This window comes from Onychostoma macrolepis, chromosome 11 (assembly GCF_012432095.1).
Source record: "Onychostoma macrolepis isolate SWU-2019 chromosome 11, ASM1243209v1, whole genome shotgun sequence".
Lineage (NCBI taxonomy): Eukaryota > Metazoa > Chordata > Actinopteri > Cypriniformes > Cyprinidae > Onychostoma > Onychostoma macrolepis.
The window spans coordinates 17,088,457-17,109,245 of NC_081165.1; the positions used below are offsets into that span (position 1 = coordinate 17,088,457).

A 20,789-nucleotide genomic window follows, 5' to 3' on the forward strand; every position below is an offset into this window, starting at 1 on the left:
TCAGTGGTCCAAAGTAAATTTTACATTTCATTTGGAAATCAAGGTCCCAGAGTCTGGAGGAAGAGAGGAGAGGCACAGAATCCATGTTGCTTGAAGTCCAGTGTGAAGTTTCCACAGTCAATGATGATTTGGGCTGCCATGTCATCTGCTGGTGTTGGTCCACTGTGTTTTCTGATGTCCACAGTCAACGCAGCCATCTACCAGGAAATTTTAGAGCACTTCATGCTTCCTTCTGTTGACAAGCTTTATGGAGATGCTGATTTCATTTTCCAGCAGGACTTGGCACCTGCCCACACTGCCAAAGGTACCAAAAGCTGGTTCAATGACCATAGTGTTACTGTGCTTGATTGGCCAGCAAACTCGCCTGACCTGAACCCCATAGAGAATCTATGGGGTATTGTCAAGAGGAAGATGAGAGACACCAGACCCAACAATGCAGATGAGCTGAAGGCCACTATCAGAGCAACCTGGGCTCTCATAACACCTGAGCAGTGCCACAGACTGATCGACTCCATGCCACGCCGCATTGCTGCAGTAATTCAGGCAAAAGGAGCCCCAACTAAGTATCGAGTGCTGTACATGCTCATACTTTTCATGTTCATACTTTTCAGTTGGCCAAGATTTCTAAAAATCCTTTCTTTGTATTGGTCTTAAGTAATATTCTAATATTTTGAGATACTGATTTTTGACTTTCATGAGCTGTAAGCTCTAATCATCAAAATTAAAAGAAATAAACATTTGAAATATATCAGTCTGTGTGTAATGAATGAATATAATATACAAGTTTCACTTTTTGAATGGAATTAGTGAAATAAATCAACTTTTTGATGATATTCTAATTATATGACCAGCACCTGTATATAGTATATCAAGCTCTCACATAAGGGAGTAACGCGAAGTATGTTCTGAAACAAAGAAATTGCTTGTGTAGAGACTTTAATTTTGACAGTAGAGGAAGTACTCACTCAGTGATGGTTTACTTCCTGTTCTAAACGCGTGAGGGAAATCCACGCGGATAGATACTGCTCTGTTTTCACTCAGTTACTTCTTGGTTAATGAGCTTTACACTATTTGTGAACTGCTCGAATACTTAGTTTAAATAGTAATTTTTGTAAACCGTTGACAGCATGGTCCGAGCAAAAAGGTAGGTAACGTTAGTTTACTTGATTTTGTAATTCATTGTTTTGTGCCGTATCCCAACGTTATGATAACGGAGAGCAGATAAATATATCAGTTTATGAAACTTTTTTTTTTTTTTTTAATGTATGATTAAATCAATCAATTTATTGTATTTTGCATAGTCGCATTTGACTAACAAATTTGTATAAAAAGACACGAGATTACTATGTAGGCAGACGTCTGCCCTAAAAGTCAGTGCAAATATATATAATTACGTTAAGTTCTTTGAGATTTTACCATTGCAGTGTAGTAATATTGCATTTTCCCTCATTTCAAAGGATAGTAAAAAAGCCTAGAGCAAAGAAGCAGCGAGAATATGACAGTGATGATCCTGAAGCTTATAGGAACGAAGCCATTCCAGATAAGGTAATTTTTGGATGAAACTGGGTTTGTATTATTGTGATTATCTGATTGTAAACAACTTTGTGTTTCCTCATCAGAAATCGTCAAAGTATGTGGAGGATAAAATAGATGAATTCCACAATGAAAAAATCTCGGTGAGTTATGTTTTTCTCATGTTCTTTAAGCATGAACTGCCACAATACTATCCTGTTACATAATATTCAAACCTTGGCTTTCATCTGTAGAAACTTTTGGCTCAAGGGATTCAAGAAGACAGCGATCAAGAGGATGAAGATAAAGCGGTAAGCAAATAAAACAACTTTTGAAACTTTTTTTTTTTTTTTTTTTAACATTGGGCTTTTTTTTTGCTGATGGTACCTTTTCAGCTTTACCTTGTGATCAGCAATAATAGTTTTTTTCTTTCTAGGAGGAGATCATGCCCCTGGCACTTTCTGATTCAGATGATGATGAGGAAGTGCAGCAAGAGGATAATGAAGAAGAGGAAGAGACAGACATGGAGAGTGACTTGGAAGGAAAGCGAGATGATGGTAATACTCTTTAAAGATTAGCCAAATATAACACTGTTTATGCATGTGTGTTTAAAAAATATATATATTACAATGTTATTAAAGAAACATATTAATGAGAATATTCAAGTGTTTTCTTCCACTTTAAAAAAACGCTCAAACATGTTTGAGGTATTGTCTCTGACACTTCCATTTCTGTTCTTCCAGATCTCCCAAATGACATGGCTTGGGGAACTAAAAAGAAGATTTTCTATGATTCTGATTATATTGTTAAAAGTAAGGATTTCTTCATTTTATCGAAGCATGTGTAAAATGTTATATTATCATTCATATGTGTAATACACACACATTCCAGCATGTTTGATTTTTGTATTTTGCAGAGGGCAAATCTATTGAAGACATAGATGCAGAAGACAAAGAAGAGGAAGAGGAGGCCAAAAAAATTCAAACGAGATTGGCAGCCAACCTAAGTGAGGAAGACTATGATCTAAACCTTCTTGAGGTACTAAATTTACTTTGCTTTCTGAAGCTATGAGTAGAGTTTAGGTGTTTGCATCATATTACCCAAAGTCCTTGTACCCTTCCTGTGGTCTTTTAGGAATTTGCAGCAGAGGCTGAAGCAGAGGAGGAGGATGAAAAAGAGGAAAGGATTGTAAAAGATTTGAAGACCATGTCACAGAAGGAAAAGCTCAAACTGCTAAAGAAAGAATCACCAGAGTTGTTGGAACTTATTCAGGACTTCAAAGCAAAGGTAGAGATTTGCTGCAATGACATTTATGTTGCTTTTTCCATTGCAAGACTATAAGGTTATTCCCTTAATGCTGTTTTATTGATTCATTTGCGTGTTTATTGCATACCCAGCTTACAGAATTGAGGGATGAAGTTCAGCCTCTTGTGGAGATGGTCAAAAATGGACGGATTCCTCCTGGAAAGGCTAGTCTACCTGATTATAGCTCTTAAGACATGTTTTTAGACTGCTATTCAATTTTTATGTAATTATACTTTAAAACGGAGTCTAATGTTGTCGTTTTTTTGTCATTTTATTTTTTTGTTTTGTATCCTTTTCATCATCTAGGGTGCAAAATACCTCATTACCAAACAGCAGCTTTATCTTAAGTAAGCCTTACCTACTACATTTTATATACTCTAATTCTGTGATTGCAGTATTTACACTGAACAAAATTATAAACGCAACACTTGTTTTTGCCCCCATTTTTCATGAGCTGAACTCAAAGATCTAAAAAAGACTTTTTCTATGCACACAAAAGGCTTATTTCTCACAAATATTGTTCACAAATCTGTCTAAATCTGTGTTCGTGAGCACTTCTCCTTTGTCGAGATAATCCATCCACTACACAGGTGTGGCATATCAAGATTAGACAGCATGATTATTGCACAGGTGTGCCTTAGGCTGGCCACAATAAAAGGCCACTCTAAAATGTGCAGTTTTACTGTATTGGGAGGGTCCGAAGACCAGTCAGTATCTGGTGTGACCACCATTTGCCTCACGCAGTGCAACACATCTCCTTCGCATTGAGTTGATCAGGTTGTTGATTGTGGCCTGTGGAATGGTGGTCCACTCCTCTTCAATGGCTGTGCGAAGTTGCTGGATATTGGCAGGAACTGGAACACGCTGTCGTATACGCCGATCCAGAGCATCCCAAACAAGCTCAATGGGTGACATGTCCGGTGAGTATGCTGGCCATGCAAGAACTGGGATGTTTTCAGCTTCCAGGAATTGTGTACAGATCCTTGCAACATGGGGCTGTGCATTATCATGCTGCAACATGAGGTGATGATCGTGGATGAATGGCACAACAATGGGCCTCAGGATTTCGTCACGGTATCTCTGTGCATTCAAAATGCCATCAATAAAATGTACCTGTGTTCGTTGTCCATAACATACGCCTGCCCATACCATAACCCCACTGCGACCATGGGCCACTCGATCCACAATGTTGACATCAGCAAACCGCTCACCCACACGACACCATACACGCTGTCTGCCATCTGCCCTGTACAGTGAAAACCGGGATTCATCCGTGAAGAGAACACCTCTCCAAAGTGGCAGACGCCATCGAATGTGAGCATTTGCCCACTCAAGTCGGTTACGACGACGAACTGCAGTCAGGTCGAGACCCCGATGAGGACGACGAACATGCAGATGAGCTTCCCTGAGATGGTTTCTGACAGTTTGTGCAGAAATTCTTTGGTTATGCAAACCGATTGTTGCAGCAGCTGTCCGGATGGCTGGTCTCAGACGATCTTGAATGTGAAGATGCTGGATGTGGAGGTCCTGAGCTGGTGTGGTTACACGTGGTCTGTAGTTGTGAGGCCGGTTGGATGTACTGCCAAATTCTCTGAAACTCCTTATGGTAGAGAAATAAACATTCAATTCATGGACAACAGCTCTGGTGGACATTCCTGCAGTCAGCATACCAATTGCACGCTCCCTCAAAACATGCAACACCTGTGGCACTGTGCTGTGTGATAAAACTGCACATTTTAGAGTGGCCTTTTATTGTGGCCAGCCTATGGCACACCTGTGCAATAATCATGCTGTCTAATCAGCATCTTAATATGCCACACCTGTGAGGTGGATGGATTATCTCGGCAAAGGAGAAGTGCTCACTAATACAGATTTAGACAGATTTGTGAACAATATTTGAGAGAAATAGGCCTTTTGTGTACATAGAAAAAGTCTTAGATCTTTGAGTTCAGCTCATGAAAAATGGGGGCAAAAACAAAAGTGTTGTTTATAATTTTTTTCAGTGTATATTACATAAGTTATAGTCATAGCTCAAACATACCAATAAACAGTTTGATGTCAGAAAAAAAAAACCTTTATTTAGCAAGGAGGATACATTAAATTACAAAAAATACAGTTAATACTTTTACATTGTTGCAAAAGATTTCTTTAAAATAAATGCTGTTCCTGAAATAAAAGAAAAAATGTATCAGAGCTCTACACAAATATTAAGCAGGACATTTTTCTTCATTGATCATTGTCAGAAATGTTTCTTGAGCAGCAAATCAACATATTAGAATGATTTCTGAAGGATCGTGTTACATTAGAGTAATGGCTGTTGAAAATTCAGCTTGCCATCATATGAATATATTGCATTATAAAATCTATTAAAATAAGTTATTTTAAATTGCAATAGTATTTGATAATATTATTAGTTTACTGTATTTTGATCAAATAAATGAGTAAAAGAGGCTACATTTAAAAATTTGACATACTCTGAGCTTTTGAACAGTAGTGCATTTCTGTTTTTCACTACAAATATTCCTTGACTTGACCTGAATAGTTACATAAATTGTGAAATATTCCCTATTGTCACTTCGCTATGCACTTTCATTTTTTCCAGCTATTGCACAAACATTAGTTTTTATTTGGTTCTAAAAGCGAAAAGAATTCCAGCACATAATCATCCTGTGATTGAGAGATTGCTGACCTACAGAAATGTAAGTACAAACAAATTTACCCTTTTTTCAAAGGTAGCCATTTAAAAAATCATAAGCTTTCAAAACTTGATATCTCATTAACACTTTCACAGCTGATAAATGAACTAGGAGCAGTAGATGCTAGACTGGCTCCTCAACTGCGTCAGCTTCTCTCTGGAGAACAGCAAGACAGAACTTTAAAGAAATCAGCAAGCAGCAAACATATCAAAGTAATTGCTAGTTATTCAGTTTTAATTTATATAAGTTATAGCATTGGCTCCATTTTTGCTAAGTCTGACATGTCTTTATTTTAGGTTTCAGAAAAGGCTAGGCTGGAAGAAGCAGAGGAGTCAGAATCCGATGAGGAAGCGAATCTGCGTTTTTATAACGCCATGGCAGAGAGACAGAAACTCAAGAGGAAGAAGAATGAAATGCAGAACGAGGACAGGTGAGAGAGGTCCATTTACAACATTCAGTTTGTCATAAATAATGCTTCAGAAAACTTACTGTCACTGATTGCATTTCAAGTTTGGTGGAGGAGGAAAAGATGGAGGGAGATGCTAAAAGAGGGATCACCTATCAGGTGAGGTGTTGTTTAAATTACGTGTACCCACTTTGCAAACAATATTAGGGACAGTGTTATCAGTGTTAATCGCTTCATATGTTTTGTGAAAAGATGTCCAAGAACAAAGGGCTCACACCCAAGAGGAAGAAGATTGATCGGAATCCCAGAGTCAAACACAGAGAGAAGTTCAGACGTGCTCAGGTTCGTCGGAAGGGTCAGGTAAGTGTCATAAGATTCATTTCTTTAATTCACTTTTGTTTGTGAAATATAAGGTATCACCACCCAAAATGGACACTGAGCTCAGATTATTTGTGTCAGGTTCGTGAGGTGCGGCGTGAGGAGACGAGATACAGTGGAGAATGGTCTGGTATTCGTGCCGGAGTTAAAAGGAGCGTCAAACTCAAGTGATAAATCTACAGATGATACTCATCCAAGCTTCAACGTGATATTAAAAATGAACTTTTCTGGTGTTTTTGCATTGTGTATACTTGGTATCACAGATATTAACAGATGGAGTTGACACGTTTAACGCAACTGCTCAAACAGCAAATGAAATAAAATCAAGTTCTGATCACAGTAAAATGCTAAATTATTTTTGGTGATACATGTGAAGAAAGAGTTTATTTTTTAATACATTAAACAGTCATCCTATATTACTCAAAATTTACATCAGCTGTTAAAGCGAGTAATTTGTTGCAGATGGACTCAAAGTTCAATACTAAGCAAAGGCAAGATTAGGATAATAATTACTGAAGCATATATTATCTTGTTTTTAAACTGATTAAAGGTCAAAGAAAATAGATAAAATGTACAGAGGAAATCAATATTAAGGAACTTATTAGATTTTTATTAGTTTTTTTCTGAACTTACAGATGTCATTTTTTGAACGACACAAGCCAATTTTCCAGGATCTCTTTCTCTATTTAGATTTGAACCAGTTATTACAATACAAAAAAAAACTGATCCCAGATCTGCCTTGAGCCTACAGTGCATGCTACAAAATCGCAGCAAGTTTTTTCATACTTATTGAGACATAAATCGACTGTGTGCTTCAGTCAGATTACTGACAATCCTGTCCTCAATCTCTACCTCTTTCTGCACTTCCTCATCTGTGAGAACTAGCTCTTGTTGCGTATCCTTGGTGACAACAACCACATAACCACGGCGCGTGTCCAGAACATTCGCAACCACTGCCTGGTGGTTGTATGTTTCTAAGGCACGCCGTGCTCGCTCCAAAAGGATGGAGGGATCAGTTTCCAACTTGAAAGAGATGACAAATGCCTTAGGTGCCCAGTCCTTCACCAATGGGGACAGCATCTTGGGAACCATCTTCATACTTATCTAAATAACATTAAACAAGCAGATGAATGACTTCTTATATGAGATTTGGAGCCAAGATTAACTGCATGTAGCGTAGCACAGGGGTTTTTAAACTGGGACCCGTGGATTAATTCTAGGGGGTCCATGGAAAAGATGCAATAAAAAAAATGTAAAAAATAGATTAAACTGAACTACTAAAAATAAATCAATAATAAAAGCATAATAAATTATTCTAAATTACATAGTTATAAAAAAAAAGTGAACACACTGAAAAATTCATAATACATCAAACAGCACAGGAAGTCTAAAAGACTGTAAACCCCTGGCCTAGCAGACTGAATTCATATTTGTTTTTATACAACACCTGAAGTGGCCCATTAGAAGACTGAATTTTGTGTTCTGGCATTTCATATGCTGGGATGTAGAAATCAGAAACAGCAGCAGCCAAATAAAACATAGCCTTGGACCCTAGGAGGGAAAAACAGAAATTTATAGTAGTAACTAGTAATTCCACTACAAACGTATTCAGCCTCAAATAATCATAAAGTGGGTTTGCTCACCTATGGAGCTTAATGCTTGAGCTGCTGCCTTGAGTAGATGGAGGTATTCTGACAAGGTGTTGAATTCCACCGGCAGCAGTAATCCTGCAGCTTTCACCGCCTGATAGCGCTTTAGAACCTTTGCAATGTTTGGAAGTGCGTTCTTATCCACCAGGATCTGACCAGCGTCCTCCTTACCAGTCTCTAATTGTAAGCTATCCAGTAAATTGACCCCTGTGTACAGACGAGTGTATGGGTAGAGAGAACGATGCCTGTGCAGAAAGATCACCGCATAGCCCGAGTCCAGAAAATACTCGGCAGAGGAGGCCCCTCGCCGACCACTGCTGAAGTTGTCCAGGAACCGTACCGTTCGGGATTCCAGAGGAACTTTGGTTCCTCCTGAGGTGATGAGAACTACTCTGCGCCCAGTCGATCCGTGCTGTTCGGCAAACTCTGCCATGAGTTTCTTGACCTCCTCCACATGAGAGGGGACCGCAAACTCTTCAGACAGTCCTCCATCCACTGCCTTTGAGGCTGAGGGGTCACAGTGGGCCATTATAAACCTAAAATAAATAGGGTTTAGTTAATAAAGTGTTATCACTATGCATGTGTTCATGAATGACGATTTGGAATTTAAAAAAAAAAACATTACTGTAGATGATAGATTCTGACGGATTCCAGATCTTAAAATAATATGACATTTATGTTGCATAATTTCCCCTGAGCAATATACCGTTGGTCAACTATGAAATGAAGGTCAGATGAATAGTTGACCAAGTTCTTGCACTAATGTCAAATTAAGTGTGAGAAAGAGTACCATAATTATCATGACTTTTACAAGACAAAAACTAATGTATTTTCACTCAACATGCGTAGTACACAAATCATATGTTGCTCCCTAAAACAATACATTCTCGCTGTCAGTGTACGTTAAGCTCTTATTATTATTATTCTATTCTTATTATTCTCTTATTATCGCGCTGATATGAATAAATAAACATAATAAGATACACAAATGTTTACCTGTTTGCTTACTCACAAATAATACGTGCAAGACTATAATTCACTTGCGAATGACCTAATAAACTTGGACCTAGTGTGTTACAGACCAGCAAGAGCAGTTCCTACAACTTATTATGGTAGCGCGTGCGCATGCGCCGCTTCGGATGTCGTGATTGGCTCTTTCAGAGGACTACTGTGAAAATTCCAAAATAAAGGTTTTCAGATGACGGTTGTTCTCTCCGCTTTAATGGCAAACATGGACCACAGAGGTATGATAGACAAAAGAAAGTAGGCTTACACAAGACAACAGAGATAAAAGAAGAAGAGCATAATACTTAATTTATTGAATATTTTTAATTTACTGTGGTCAATAAACAGTGGTATAATTATCCATCCAACATATAAAATATATTTCTAATGTAGACTTTGAAGGAAGAACGAACTGCTAAATATTTGTATAACATCATGTGATCCACGTTCGGTTCACAGGGGGCAGCATTGTTTAAGCAATACAACATGACAAATATTTTACAGCTTAAAAGCTGCAAATCATTTAGCAAACATTTAGGACTGGGGTCATAAATACTTCGCATTATAAATGTGATATTTACACATCCTACAAATAAATACTCTTTATTTTAAGATTCAAAACTAAACTAAACTAAAAATAAGAATTAAACAATAATAAAATATTAAAAATAAGGAAGTTATTTGAAAGCATAAACACGCGGTGTACCACAAAAGTAAAACAAATGAGGAGGAATATTTTTCTTCCTCCAGACATAACGGGGAAACGTCTTTATTGAAATTATTATTATTATTTTAAACCTTCATTATTTTATTATTAAATAATTTTGGGGTGCTGTCCACATCTTTTTATTAGGAAAAACAATATTAGTTGGCCTGTATAGATATAATTACCCATTTGCCAAAGGTTTTATGAACTGCACTGTTCTTAGCCGTAATAACGTTTCTTATTAATCTTTTAGGCATTTCATATTTAAAATACAAATTAATATTACAAATACCGAAGATACCTGACGAAATCATCCACTGTGGTAACTCAGCATCCATGAATTGACGGATTTATAACCAGATAAAATCTAATAACCGCATACAACTATCTTCATTTTATTATAAAAAGAAAAGAAAAAGGGAATTAACTACACCTTCCGAAAATGTATATTCAGACATACTGCTACTCTTTCGACAAAGGCTTTATGATCAGTGCTGTATTAGCAATAATAAAGTTTCTTTTGAATTGACTAGTACATTTCATATTCGTTATTGTTTTTATTGTATGGTATGGTTGTACTTGTGATAAGAGTAAATGTGAAAAGCCATTGCTAATAATGCTCGTGATAATATTCTTGTACACTAAAGGCACTACTTTCCGGCTGCAAAGCCTGTCGCAGCTTGGTACTGTGGGCCGTTCTCCGGCTAATGTCCAAAAGTAGTTCCGGATTTTTGATCCGCGCAGTCCCCGGATGTTAGCTATTCAGAGAGAAAGACGAACGAGCGAGAGAGAGAGGCGGAGAAGCTAGGAGACGCCACGGACAAACCGGTAAAGGGATTGCGGGTCTCAAACCCACGATAAACACGGAGCGCTGAGGCTCGTTTCGAGGAGAGAGAGGGAGCTGTGATCGAAAAAAGGAAGGGGAGGGGACGGCTAACTTTGACAGACCTGCACTGGCCTCCAGTAGCGGACGCGAGCCCGGGTGAGTGCGGGTGAACGTTACGAGCTCGCGACATGGAGCTCGCGAAGTTGAAGTCAGGGCCCGCGAAAAATGGACGACTTTAACTGTTAGTTGTGTGCTGCTGAAGTTCTGAGCAGAGCGGGAGGACAGACGTTCAGGCCTCAAGTGGTATGCCGTTGCAGCCGTCGGTCGGGGGCAGGTGGGGACACTGCAAGCTCCTCTGTCACAGCAGAACAAGTTTAGTTAGCAAGCTGCTAGCCGCCAATACGGTTTTTGTCAGACAGGTAGCGAGAGTGAGCTGCTAATTAGCCGCCAGCTTTACTTTAGCTCGCCTGCTATTTGTGCGCGTATCTGACAGGCGTCTGACTTGAAATATTTGTGACTGAAACTCGGTCAGTAAGCCGAGCTGGAAGCGAGCTCTTCGACCGGGAACTGCCAAACGAGCAACTTTTGGTGCTGTCAACTAACAGTAGTTGGAGGTGGAGGCCGTATCTATTAATATTTTGGAAACAGACGCGCGGCAGCTGCGTGTCATTTTAAATACGAATCCTGGCCAACTTGTGGGGTCGTTAATATGCATACGAGCTCGGTTTTTGTGCGAACAAGAGATGTAAGATTGTTAATGAAGCGTTATTGAAATGTTTTGTTTAGTTTGACTTTATGAAGTTGTGCGTGAGTTATTGCCTTTCTGTCAGCATATGCGACAGGTGATAAGAAACAGTAAGGCTCTACAGTTCTGATGTTGCATGTAACTCATGTGGCTTATTTGCAAGATTTTATACACATCATATATAGACTGTCATATTTAGTCAATGCAAGACTAGTCCCCCGTCTAGTCAGCTGCTGGAATGTTACCCGCTGTCTGTCAGGTATTTGGATTTTCCCCTATAGTTACTGCAAGAACAATTTTGTGCTTTGGGTTGAATTTGTTTTCTTGTTGCTTATACCGCGATGCCTAACGTTTATAATTTATATGGAGCCACCATAATTTGACATTAAGGCAAGACACCACAGGTGAATATAGTAACAAATATATGTCACTGTACTTCCCCATTTGATTAATCACAGTACAATATGACAATTATTTGCGTTCCAGTTTTTTGTTCGAAATGGTATGTTTAAATATGTAAATGAAGCGTTATATAATTAAATATGCACTAATTTGCAGAAAAATCCATGTTCAGAATTCTTGTATTATTTTGATGGCATATTAGAGTTAAGTTACAGAGGGGATATATGCAGTCAGGTAAGTGATATATGAACAAGCCACTCTGTTAAAAAAAAAAAAAAAAAATATATATATATATATATATATAATATATTTAAGTGAAGGTTTCTGGCTTAGTGCAGGGAAGAAAAAAAAAGTAATTCTGAGAAAACAGCCTATAAAGATATTTAATTGAAGTCTGCAGATGCAAATAGATCAAATGTAATCAAATAAATATCTAAATGTGAATTTAGATGGGGGGTTTTTTCTACTAGTTTGAAAAAAAGACACGTTATACCTCAAAATTGACCAGTGCATGAAAACAATGGTTTTGCCTGTAGTGTCTTGCCTTAAGTTGACAATGACAGCTTGTCTGCATATTTTTGCATGCATGTTGCAATTTGTATTGGCCTGATGAGGATTGACCAACAGCATTCTATTAGTTATAATATTTTCTTCCCCTCCTCCTTCACTTAAAGAATAGAGTACGAATGGAGAGACTGTTGAATTATGTACCAGCATGCTTAAAATACTGAATGATGGACATATGCGAACTACCCGGGACATATTTTCCCCACCCAGTCAGTGTAGCAGTACAATAGTGTGAAAGATTCACGTTAGCACCAGACTTGTTTGTCTTTGGGTTGTCAGCTCACAGAATGCAGAAAATGATTGAACTATCAGTTGCCTGTCAGAACACGCCTGGTGGTTCTTGTGCTGAAACCACTGCGTTTTAGTATTTACAATTACTGCATCAAGAACATTGTTACACTTGTACAAAAAGTGATTTGAGTCATGAATGTTATGCTGTACATTTTGATCTCTGTAATGTTTTGTACTTTTGTATAGATATAAAATGGTTAAAAGCTATAGCAGACCTTTTAGGTTTATGTATGTATATACACATAATTGATCAGATTTGATCATGTGATGCCATACAACATAACAGAATTCATTGCTACTGCTGCTTGCTCATGTTTTCGCAGTTGTTTTCCCACCAAAAATGTCATTTCCTGGAAGATGATGTCTTTAGGGACATAGCATTTGTTAGTTAAATGTATATTAGGACATGTTACATACATATTAGAAATGACTAACAGCATGGAAAGTGATATTAAGAATACAGGAAAAAATATGAAATTATTACCTGGTAATACATGTTTTGTTTGAAACATTTTGATTAGATAAACCCCCCCCTGAAATATCAGTCAGTTTAAAATTAATCTCCGTTTACATTTTTAATATTTTGAAATATATTTTTCTAGAAGATGAGGACATGAAATTGATTTATTATTTGTTGTTTCATTGTTAATATTCTCTTAATCTGATTGCATGTACTATAACCTTTTGGGCCTAATATCACAGTGAAGCTAACTGAGAGTAGCATGAAAGAAGTTTTTGTTACTTTGGGTTTAAATGCTGTCTTAAGAAAGGTATTACCCCTTAAGTGTCTTTTATCTTTCAACTTGTTCTGTATGTTGTTCATTAGTGTGTTGCTAAATGGGCTGGAATGGGAGTTCTTAAAGAACACAAGCATGGCATCTGTTGTAGTGTACCATAACTGTTCCCATGCCAGGATTTGACGAGGCCTCTGCTGCAGTATTGCATACAGACCTGTCTCCGTCTTGCCCTCAGGCCTCAGTGGGCATCCTGCCGCTATGTCTAAACTCACCTGGAAACTGCTGGCTTTATGCATTCCACCTACTTTATCATCGCTAAACGACGCCATAGGCTACACGCCAAATGGGGCATTGTATGGCGCTTTTGATATTTGGTGACTGTTATAAATTTTTATACGTTGGAGCTATACGGTGTTCAGTGTAATGAGCTGTCTTTACCATTGCACTGTTTACAGAGTTTTCTGAGGTATTAGCATTTTTTTTTTTCCCCTCTGCTGAATTGGTTGATGAGATATGTCCCACATTTAGAAAAGTTAAGCCTTTCTCCAGCTGTGCAGCACAAACATCTGTTCTCTTACATTTGTGTCGTGTGAAACCAGTGTATCATTTTCTCTCTTTTTCTGTCTGGTTGCAACAAGTGGTTTGCTTCTCATTTTCTCCATTAGATTTTCACAATCGGACAGATTTTAGTTTGTGATGTTGGAAAGCACTTTTATGACATTGAATTAGCAGCAAGGCATGTGTAGATTGAGCAGTCTGACGTGAGCAAAGAAGAGACAGCCCCTCACCTTTCGCATACCAATAGCTCGTTTGGAATTCAGCGGTGGCCCTTTGCCCAGCCCTGTCTCACTGAGAGGCTTTTAATTTTTCCCCCTTGTTGAAGCGATTATTCAAATGGCTGTCCGTGAGATGAAGTTATCAGACCCCTGTTGGTAAATGGGGTCCAGGCAAGCTAAATGCATGGCTTGCCCAGCTCAGAAACTGCCCATCAGGTCACCACTCGTTGCATTGCTTCCCCTCCTCCTTCTGGCAATGCCATTAAATAACTGGATAAAAATGCTTGTTACTTGTTAATTGTTACTTTTTGGTATTATGTATTATAACCCTCAGTGGCTGTCAATATTGCATGTTGGTGCTTTCAAAGCATAGAAAATACTCAGAGCATAGCACTCTCGCAATGCTAGTGTTAAAATAATTAGTGTTTATTAGTTAAACGCAGAATCATTTACATTCTGGTAAGCAGTGTTAATTCAGACAAGCTGCCACCATTAATATTATAGTCCTTTCATAGAATATTCTCCTCATTTTGTAGCAGGGATGTTAGAGAACATATTTTCATAATCGACTAGTCTGAGGTTGAAAGTCTAGTTAACGTTTTGATTTCTCAATTTTAGTTGATTTTCATTTTGATGAACTTATCGATTTTGTGAATCCCAAGATTGAGCTTTTAGTCTATTTTCTGTTGTGTAAATAAAGCTTCACTAAACACCCCTCATCTAATAATTGCTGTCAAATTCTGTCGATATTATCACTGTAAATGATGAATTAACAGACCAAGCCTCTTGAAGAGGTTTTTGCTGTGAGGTCTTTTAGCCTGCAAAAGCAAAGCCTGTGCTCAGGATGCTAAAATGCTCTCTTTGAAGTTTCATAACTTAATTGAAAATAGCATCTGCTTTTGTCACCTTTAAATATACTAACACTGTTTCACTTGTCAGTGTACTAATTTATCTGTTATTAGACAACTAGACAACCATTTTGGCCTATGCCTGTTTTGTATTGTCCATTTCAGGCTGTTGCAATAACGGCTTGCATGCCGAGGCTCTTGTTATGCCAAAAACCAATATGAAGCCTTGCTGTGCAAGTGGTGAAAGTCAGTAAGTAGCTCGGTCTTCATTAGCAAGGCCGTTCATCGCTGGAATGCAGATGAGTTATGAAGCCATTCATCTCTGATTCCAATTTGAATCTTGTTTGCAGTCATATTGTGTGAGCCCACTTTTTCATGTTCAAAAAGTCTCTTTATGTGAAAGATCACTGGGGGATAATTGCACTTAAGTGAACCTCATTTAGAACTGACCAGAGCAATTACAGTAACTGCGGTTCCAGGCATTTTTGGGCCACTGGTTGCTAGTTTTGCAGTTTCAAGGCTATGATCAGATTGGAAATGGATTGACGTTGAATAGCAGAACTATTTTGCACAAATTCATTCTCATGAATGACAATTAAAAGATTTTAGCACTTACAAAAAAAACGAGCCTTTCACAAGGTGTTATGAGGTGAGCCGAAGCCAACACAGTTTCTTCAGGCGAAACCCCCGGGGCTTTTGGGAGCTGTTTTATTATTAATGTTATTCAGGAGCCAAATTTCGAGTTTTGCTCAGCTGGGTGCTTTAATCTATTTTTGCTGTAAATTAATGAATTTTTAAAGAGCCCCTCACTAGATATGGGTGGATATGGGAATGCTGCACTGGTTCAGAGTTTTTCAAACAACCCACCCCACCCCTGGGAAGAGGAGCGCAGATCTACCGAAGCACTACACTTTCATTTTTTATTAATGCTGAAATACACTGCCAGAGCTCCACCAGTCTCTCCATGTACAGAGAACTTTGTTAGATGTTGGTCTGTGCTGTGCTGTGCTGCGCTGCACTGGCAGATCCAACAGTAGTTGGAACTCCAGATATTCAGTGCAGTGGACAGATTATGTGTCATCCACCCCCATTGCCTGGCTGGAGACCCATTGTACCTTCCAGATCAAGTTTTTCACGAGTGCAAACGTGGCCTCGAATGCCTTTTTGCCCTCATGCATTGGTTGGACTAACCTCTTTCCCCATCTACTGTAGCGTTTTGTGGCTTCAGCAGGTTGCATGCAGTCAGTCACTTTCATTAACCATGCAGCATTACCTATTTGACTACACATGTCCTCTGTTCATCACCACAGGCACGTCAATGAACTTTGTGGGGATATACCTTGGTGTACGTTCATTTCTTTCATTATGACTGCAGAAAAATGTCTTGCTGCATTGCCTGTTTGTCCTTGGTGAAAAAGGCTGATCTGCAAGGGTGTGTCACAGTGGAATTGGAGGACTTTGTGTGTGTTGTGTCTCTTAAAACAGTAGAGCAGCACAGTATCTTTCATATAGTGCCTGCTGCAGGTAACGGAAACTCTCTTGTTCAGCAGAGATGTGGACGCTGTGAGCAGGGAAAGGATTTTACCTAGATTACACAGCTTAAGTAATCATAATCAAGCTTGGATAATGCCATTTAATAACCATTTTAATTACTTCAGCTTACTGCACATTCAGCTGTAGTTACAAATGCACTTCTGGAGAAGCCCTAATAACTTGCTAAAGATGGACAATTATCCATGCTACGTACTCTGAGAGCAATTTTTGCCCAATTCCCTCCATGTTTTGGTTCATTTCTCCCATATGAGTCTGAGTAGCCAAAGCTGTAATGCAGACATTTGTCTGATTAATAAAGCTAATTGGTTTAGTGCAGTGGAAATATTCAAGTTTTGTTTTTAAAGTTGGCTTAGAAATTGCAGAATGGCAGATTGTTCATTTTAAATAGTGTTACATTTATGGTTTTCAAAACGTTTTTTCTAAAGGATTTATAGCTCTTAATGCCTCACTTTTTCAACGTTAATTTGACATGGAATTATGCTAATTGGAGAATTGAATAATGCTTTAGGTCACTTTCCTGAAGCAGTGAAATTAGTTATATTAAGATGTGCTTGAAGAACTTTCAAGTAAATCTGAACACTACAGTGTTGCGTTTCTACCTCTCCTTGAAAAATGCTCAAGTTTTAAAAATGCTGCATCATAAAAATGTTTGCTGTTGATTGAAAAAAGTGTTTTGAATAGGGGTGAAACTGTTCAAGTTTCTCATGGTTCAGTTCATGGTTTCGGTTCGGTATTGGGTGGGGGCATGGGGTGTATGCTATTGTTAATGTTGTACTAGAAATTTCCACAAGAATAGTCTACTGTTGTTAAATACTTTAATAGTTTGCCTTAACTTAAAAAAAAGTTTTTTTTAATTACTTAGTGAACTTTTGAACTAAAATAGTTTATCTGTTACACCAAGGGCTAATTTATTAAAGAACAAACATTTTAAAATGTATAGCTGTATACTCTACATTGTGTACCAAAACCATAAATGTTATGAACAGCACTTTTAACATAATAAAAAAGGAACACAGTTTGAAAGCAGCAGGATGGAGTAAAATGATTAATTATTAATAAATTATTAAGGCTGCAAAACGATTAATCGCGATTAATCACATTCAAAATAAAAGTTTGTTTCATACTATGTGTGTTTACTGTGTGTTTTTACATTTACATTTAGTCATTTAGCAGATGCTTTTATCCAAAGCGACTTACAAATTAAGACAATGGAAGCAATCAAAATCAACAAAAGAACAATGATATGCAAGTGCTATAACAAGTCTCAGTTAACTTAAAGCAGCACACGTAGCGAGGTGTTTTTTTTTTATTATATAATAAATAAAAAGAAAACGTATAGAATAGAAAAATAACAGAACAAGCTAGTATTAAACCCCGTTCACACCAAGAACGATAACGATATTAGCGTCCACATCAGTGAACGATATCGACTGCCGCTTTAAATTCTGGAGCTCATTATAGCAGGATGGATTCTGATTGGGTGTCAGTGTTTGTATCGTTCATCAGCTGGAAAAAAATCGTTCTGAAAATGACTCCTACGATATAGTTTCTCTGTGCCTTTATCGTTATAGCTGTGGTGTGGACTCTGTGTGTGCTTTGTGTGAACGGGCCTTTAGAGGCCTTTTTTGCTTTTATTAATTGTATAAAAAATTTAAATAAAACAATGGTAGAATACAAAAAGATTAGAAAAGCTAGTGTTAGTTTTTTGTTGTTGTTGATGTTTTAAAGAAAACAAGCAGTAAATGAATAGTGCAAGTCTAAAAGGGGCAAGTTTTTTTTTTTTAAAGAATAGAATTAGAATAGAGAGTGCTAGAGTTAGAGGGTCAAATAAAGATTTGAAAAAAGAAAGAAAGAACGGTTAAAGGAATTAAAATGTATACAAAAGTATTATAGCGATTGCTTTTATATTATTATTATTAATAGAAAGGCAAACATTATAGCCTAATATTTTCCCGTCAGCATTCAGCAAATACGAACTAATGAACATTTAATTTCACATACCTTGCAAACTTAGTCGGATCTAGTTGTGAGATCTTGTGAAGTGTGCATTTATATCCTGCGTAATCGCGTGTTCTCTGTGTGACGGTCAGTCCGTGTGAGTTGAATGCTGACAGGAGGAGAGTTCAGCTTCGCTGGAGATGCGCGATCGACAAACATTAAACTCGTAAAAAAAAAAAAAGATTCCCAAAGAACACAAACTTCCCAGAATTACTGAGTGCCCTGTTGGTTAGTGTTTACTTTTTAATTGTATTTGTATTAAGTATTTATTTATTTGTGAAAATAGTGTGTTTATTTTGCACATTTATTTTTTTAATCCATTTTCAAATGATTTCAAATTTCTTAAATATTATTTAAAATAAATAAAATTATATCTGTTTTAGTGTTGTCAAAAGACCCGGTACTTCGGTACCAAGTCGGTACTAAAAAAATGAAAACGTCACGGTACCAGGTTTTTTAAGTGCCGGTGGTACTGAGTACCCGGTCAACCCGGTTCTTGACGCGTACGGCCCCATGAAAACGCGGATGGAATCACGGAATTTACAGTTTACCACGGAATGTCACGGAATTTGTCAAAGTTTGGATGAATTAATCAAAAGTAGGTCATTACACTTAAATCAAATCGCAACATGGACTAGTATCTGTAAATATTAAGCCGCAAAAGTCGATTCAGATATGAATCCTGCATGTTCTGCGAGTCACTGTGTGAATGAATGAATGGCAGAGACGCGCGTTTTTTAAAATGTTTTTTTTTTCTACACACGCTGAAGCGCGTGTGACGCTTGCGGTGATTTCAGCATCTGCCCTCTCAATGAGGACATAAATACATAAACAGTATCTCCAGAACTGCTCTGAGAGTCACTTTACGAGCATTTTACCGTTACCGTAAAACCAGCGTCATATCATATACACACACAGAAATTTAAAGGTATTCACGGCAACCCGTCAAAATAAAAGTTTATCTTAAAGATATTGTGCCAGAAATATATTACTATTATTTAGTAGAATGTATGTGATACTATTACTACTGTTGAAAAAAAAGAATATTTATTTTTAAAATAATGACAATATTTCTTCCATATTTTAATTTTAATAGTAAATCCCCTTTATTTACCAAAAAAAAAAGTGTTTAAATTTCATTAAGTAGAACACAAATTAAATTTGGGTGAAACTTTACTGTTTTTCATACTTTTATTACTTGCGGAAAAACTTGAAACACAATTTAAATAAGTATAAAGAATGGTATTGATTTTTGTACATTTTATTTTTGTTTGACTTTATTAAAAATAGTGTGCTTTTTAATTAGCATGTGGTACCGAAATTGGTACAGAGAACTGTGGATTTTCACTGGTATCGGTACCGAATACTGAAATTATGGTACCGTGACAACACTAATCTGTTTTATATTGGCCATCGGCCACCCTGCTTTCCAAGATATCGGCATCGACTGTCAAAAAACCAATATCAGTCGACCACTAGTTTTTAGCTAACATTCTAACATTTTGCCTTAATATATACATGAATGTGTGTGTGTTTATACACATAATTAGAGAGAGTGGATTTTACCGATACCGATAGCTAGGTTCGACTACACTGGCCGATACCGATTAATCAACCGATAGTTTTCAAAATGGATACTGAAAGAGAGCTAGTGCTTTACTATTTAAAAAAAAAAAAAAAAGCAGCAGCAACAGTACTGAACCATACTTTGTAAATGACTAAAAATATTAATATTTACTATATTGATCATTAAAGTTATTTCATAGTTTGCTAATGTTAAAAGAAGAAACTTTAAAATTTCAAAATGTAGCATATTAGTAGCTAATAGTGAATATTGAAATGAACACTCTAACAAGGAACAATACTTCTACAGTTTTCATTAATGCTACGAATGGACTCTTATTGTTAAGTGTTACCATTTCATTTCAACAATCATGCTTAAAGATGGCCATCTTTAAATACCTACACAAGGCCATAGCATTAAAATTACATGCATATGGATATTATATGTGTATTCACACACTTTATTTGCTTCTATTTTTTAACACTCGATAATTATCCAAAAAAAAAAAAAAGTTAGTCTCACACCGGGCAAAAGCGCAGAGCTGCGTCTAGGAGAACTCAGAGGTATCACACACACACGCACACCAGACGCTTTGCATTCAAATCAAGTGGCATTCTAAAACTATTAATTTAAACACCAAACGGCCATAAGTTTGCTTCAAGAATGAACAATGTGGCATAAATGAGTTTGAATTTTGGTGTTTAAAAAAAAAAAAACAGCAAGTGGAAAGAGAACACGCGATCTGTATTACAGCTCTCTATATGAAGCATACAGACTTTATTAGAGCCACAGAAAGACAAACGTTTTGCTGAAAAATGCACAAT

General features: G+C 37.3%; 3 protein-coding genes across 4 annotated transcripts in view; 2 read left to right on the plus strand and 1 right to left on the minus strand.

Annotated features, from left to right (window-relative positions):
• Positions 1-929: 929 nt before the first annotated feature.
• utp3 (UTP3 small subunit processome component) lies at positions 930-6,727 on the plus strand. The gene is made up of 16 exons (XM_058792382.1): positions 930-1,144; positions 1,458-1,545; positions 1,620-1,676; positions 1,767-1,823; positions 1,949-2,069; positions 2,256-2,324; positions 2,429-2,550; positions 2,647-2,799; positions 2,910-2,981; positions 3,124-3,164; positions 5,420-5,516; positions 5,609-5,725; positions 5,810-5,943; positions 6,024-6,078; positions 6,172-6,279; positions 6,379-6,727. Exons 1-16 carry the CDS (start codon positions 1,128-1,130, stop codon positions 6,466-6,468), a joined length of 1,398 nt encoding a protein of 465 aa, XP_058648365.1. The 5' UTR covers positions 930-1,127; the 3' UTR covers positions 6,469-6,727.
• A 164-nt stretch (positions 6,728-6,891) lies between these two features.
• Positions 6,892-9,076, minus strand: ppcs (phosphopantothenoylcysteine synthetase). Of its 2 annotated transcripts, none has more exons than XM_058792384.1 (4): positions 8,943-9,076; positions 7,941-8,482; positions 7,745-7,848; positions 6,892-7,401 (listed from the first exon to the last, which is right to left on the minus strand). In XM_058792384.1, exons 2-4 carry the CDS (start codon positions 8,473-8,475, stop codon positions 7,084-7,086), a joined length of 957 nt encoding a protein of 318 aa, XP_058648367.1. In that variant the 5' UTR covers positions 8,476-8,482; positions 8,943-9,076; the 3' UTR covers positions 6,892-7,083. The 2 variants fall into 2 exon arrangements, with proteins under 2 accessions (XP_058648367.1, XP_058648366.1); XM_058792383.1 differs by having other exon boundaries at positions 8,959-9,045.
• A 1,318-nt stretch (positions 9,077-10,394) lies between these two features.
• foxj3 (forkhead box J3) overlaps positions 10,395-20,789 on the plus strand; it is a 114,191-nt gene continuing 103,796 nt past the window's right edge. The window contains 1 exon segment of the mRNA XM_058790661.1: positions 10,395-10,639. The gene's annotated coding sequence lies outside the window, so the exon portion shown is untranslated.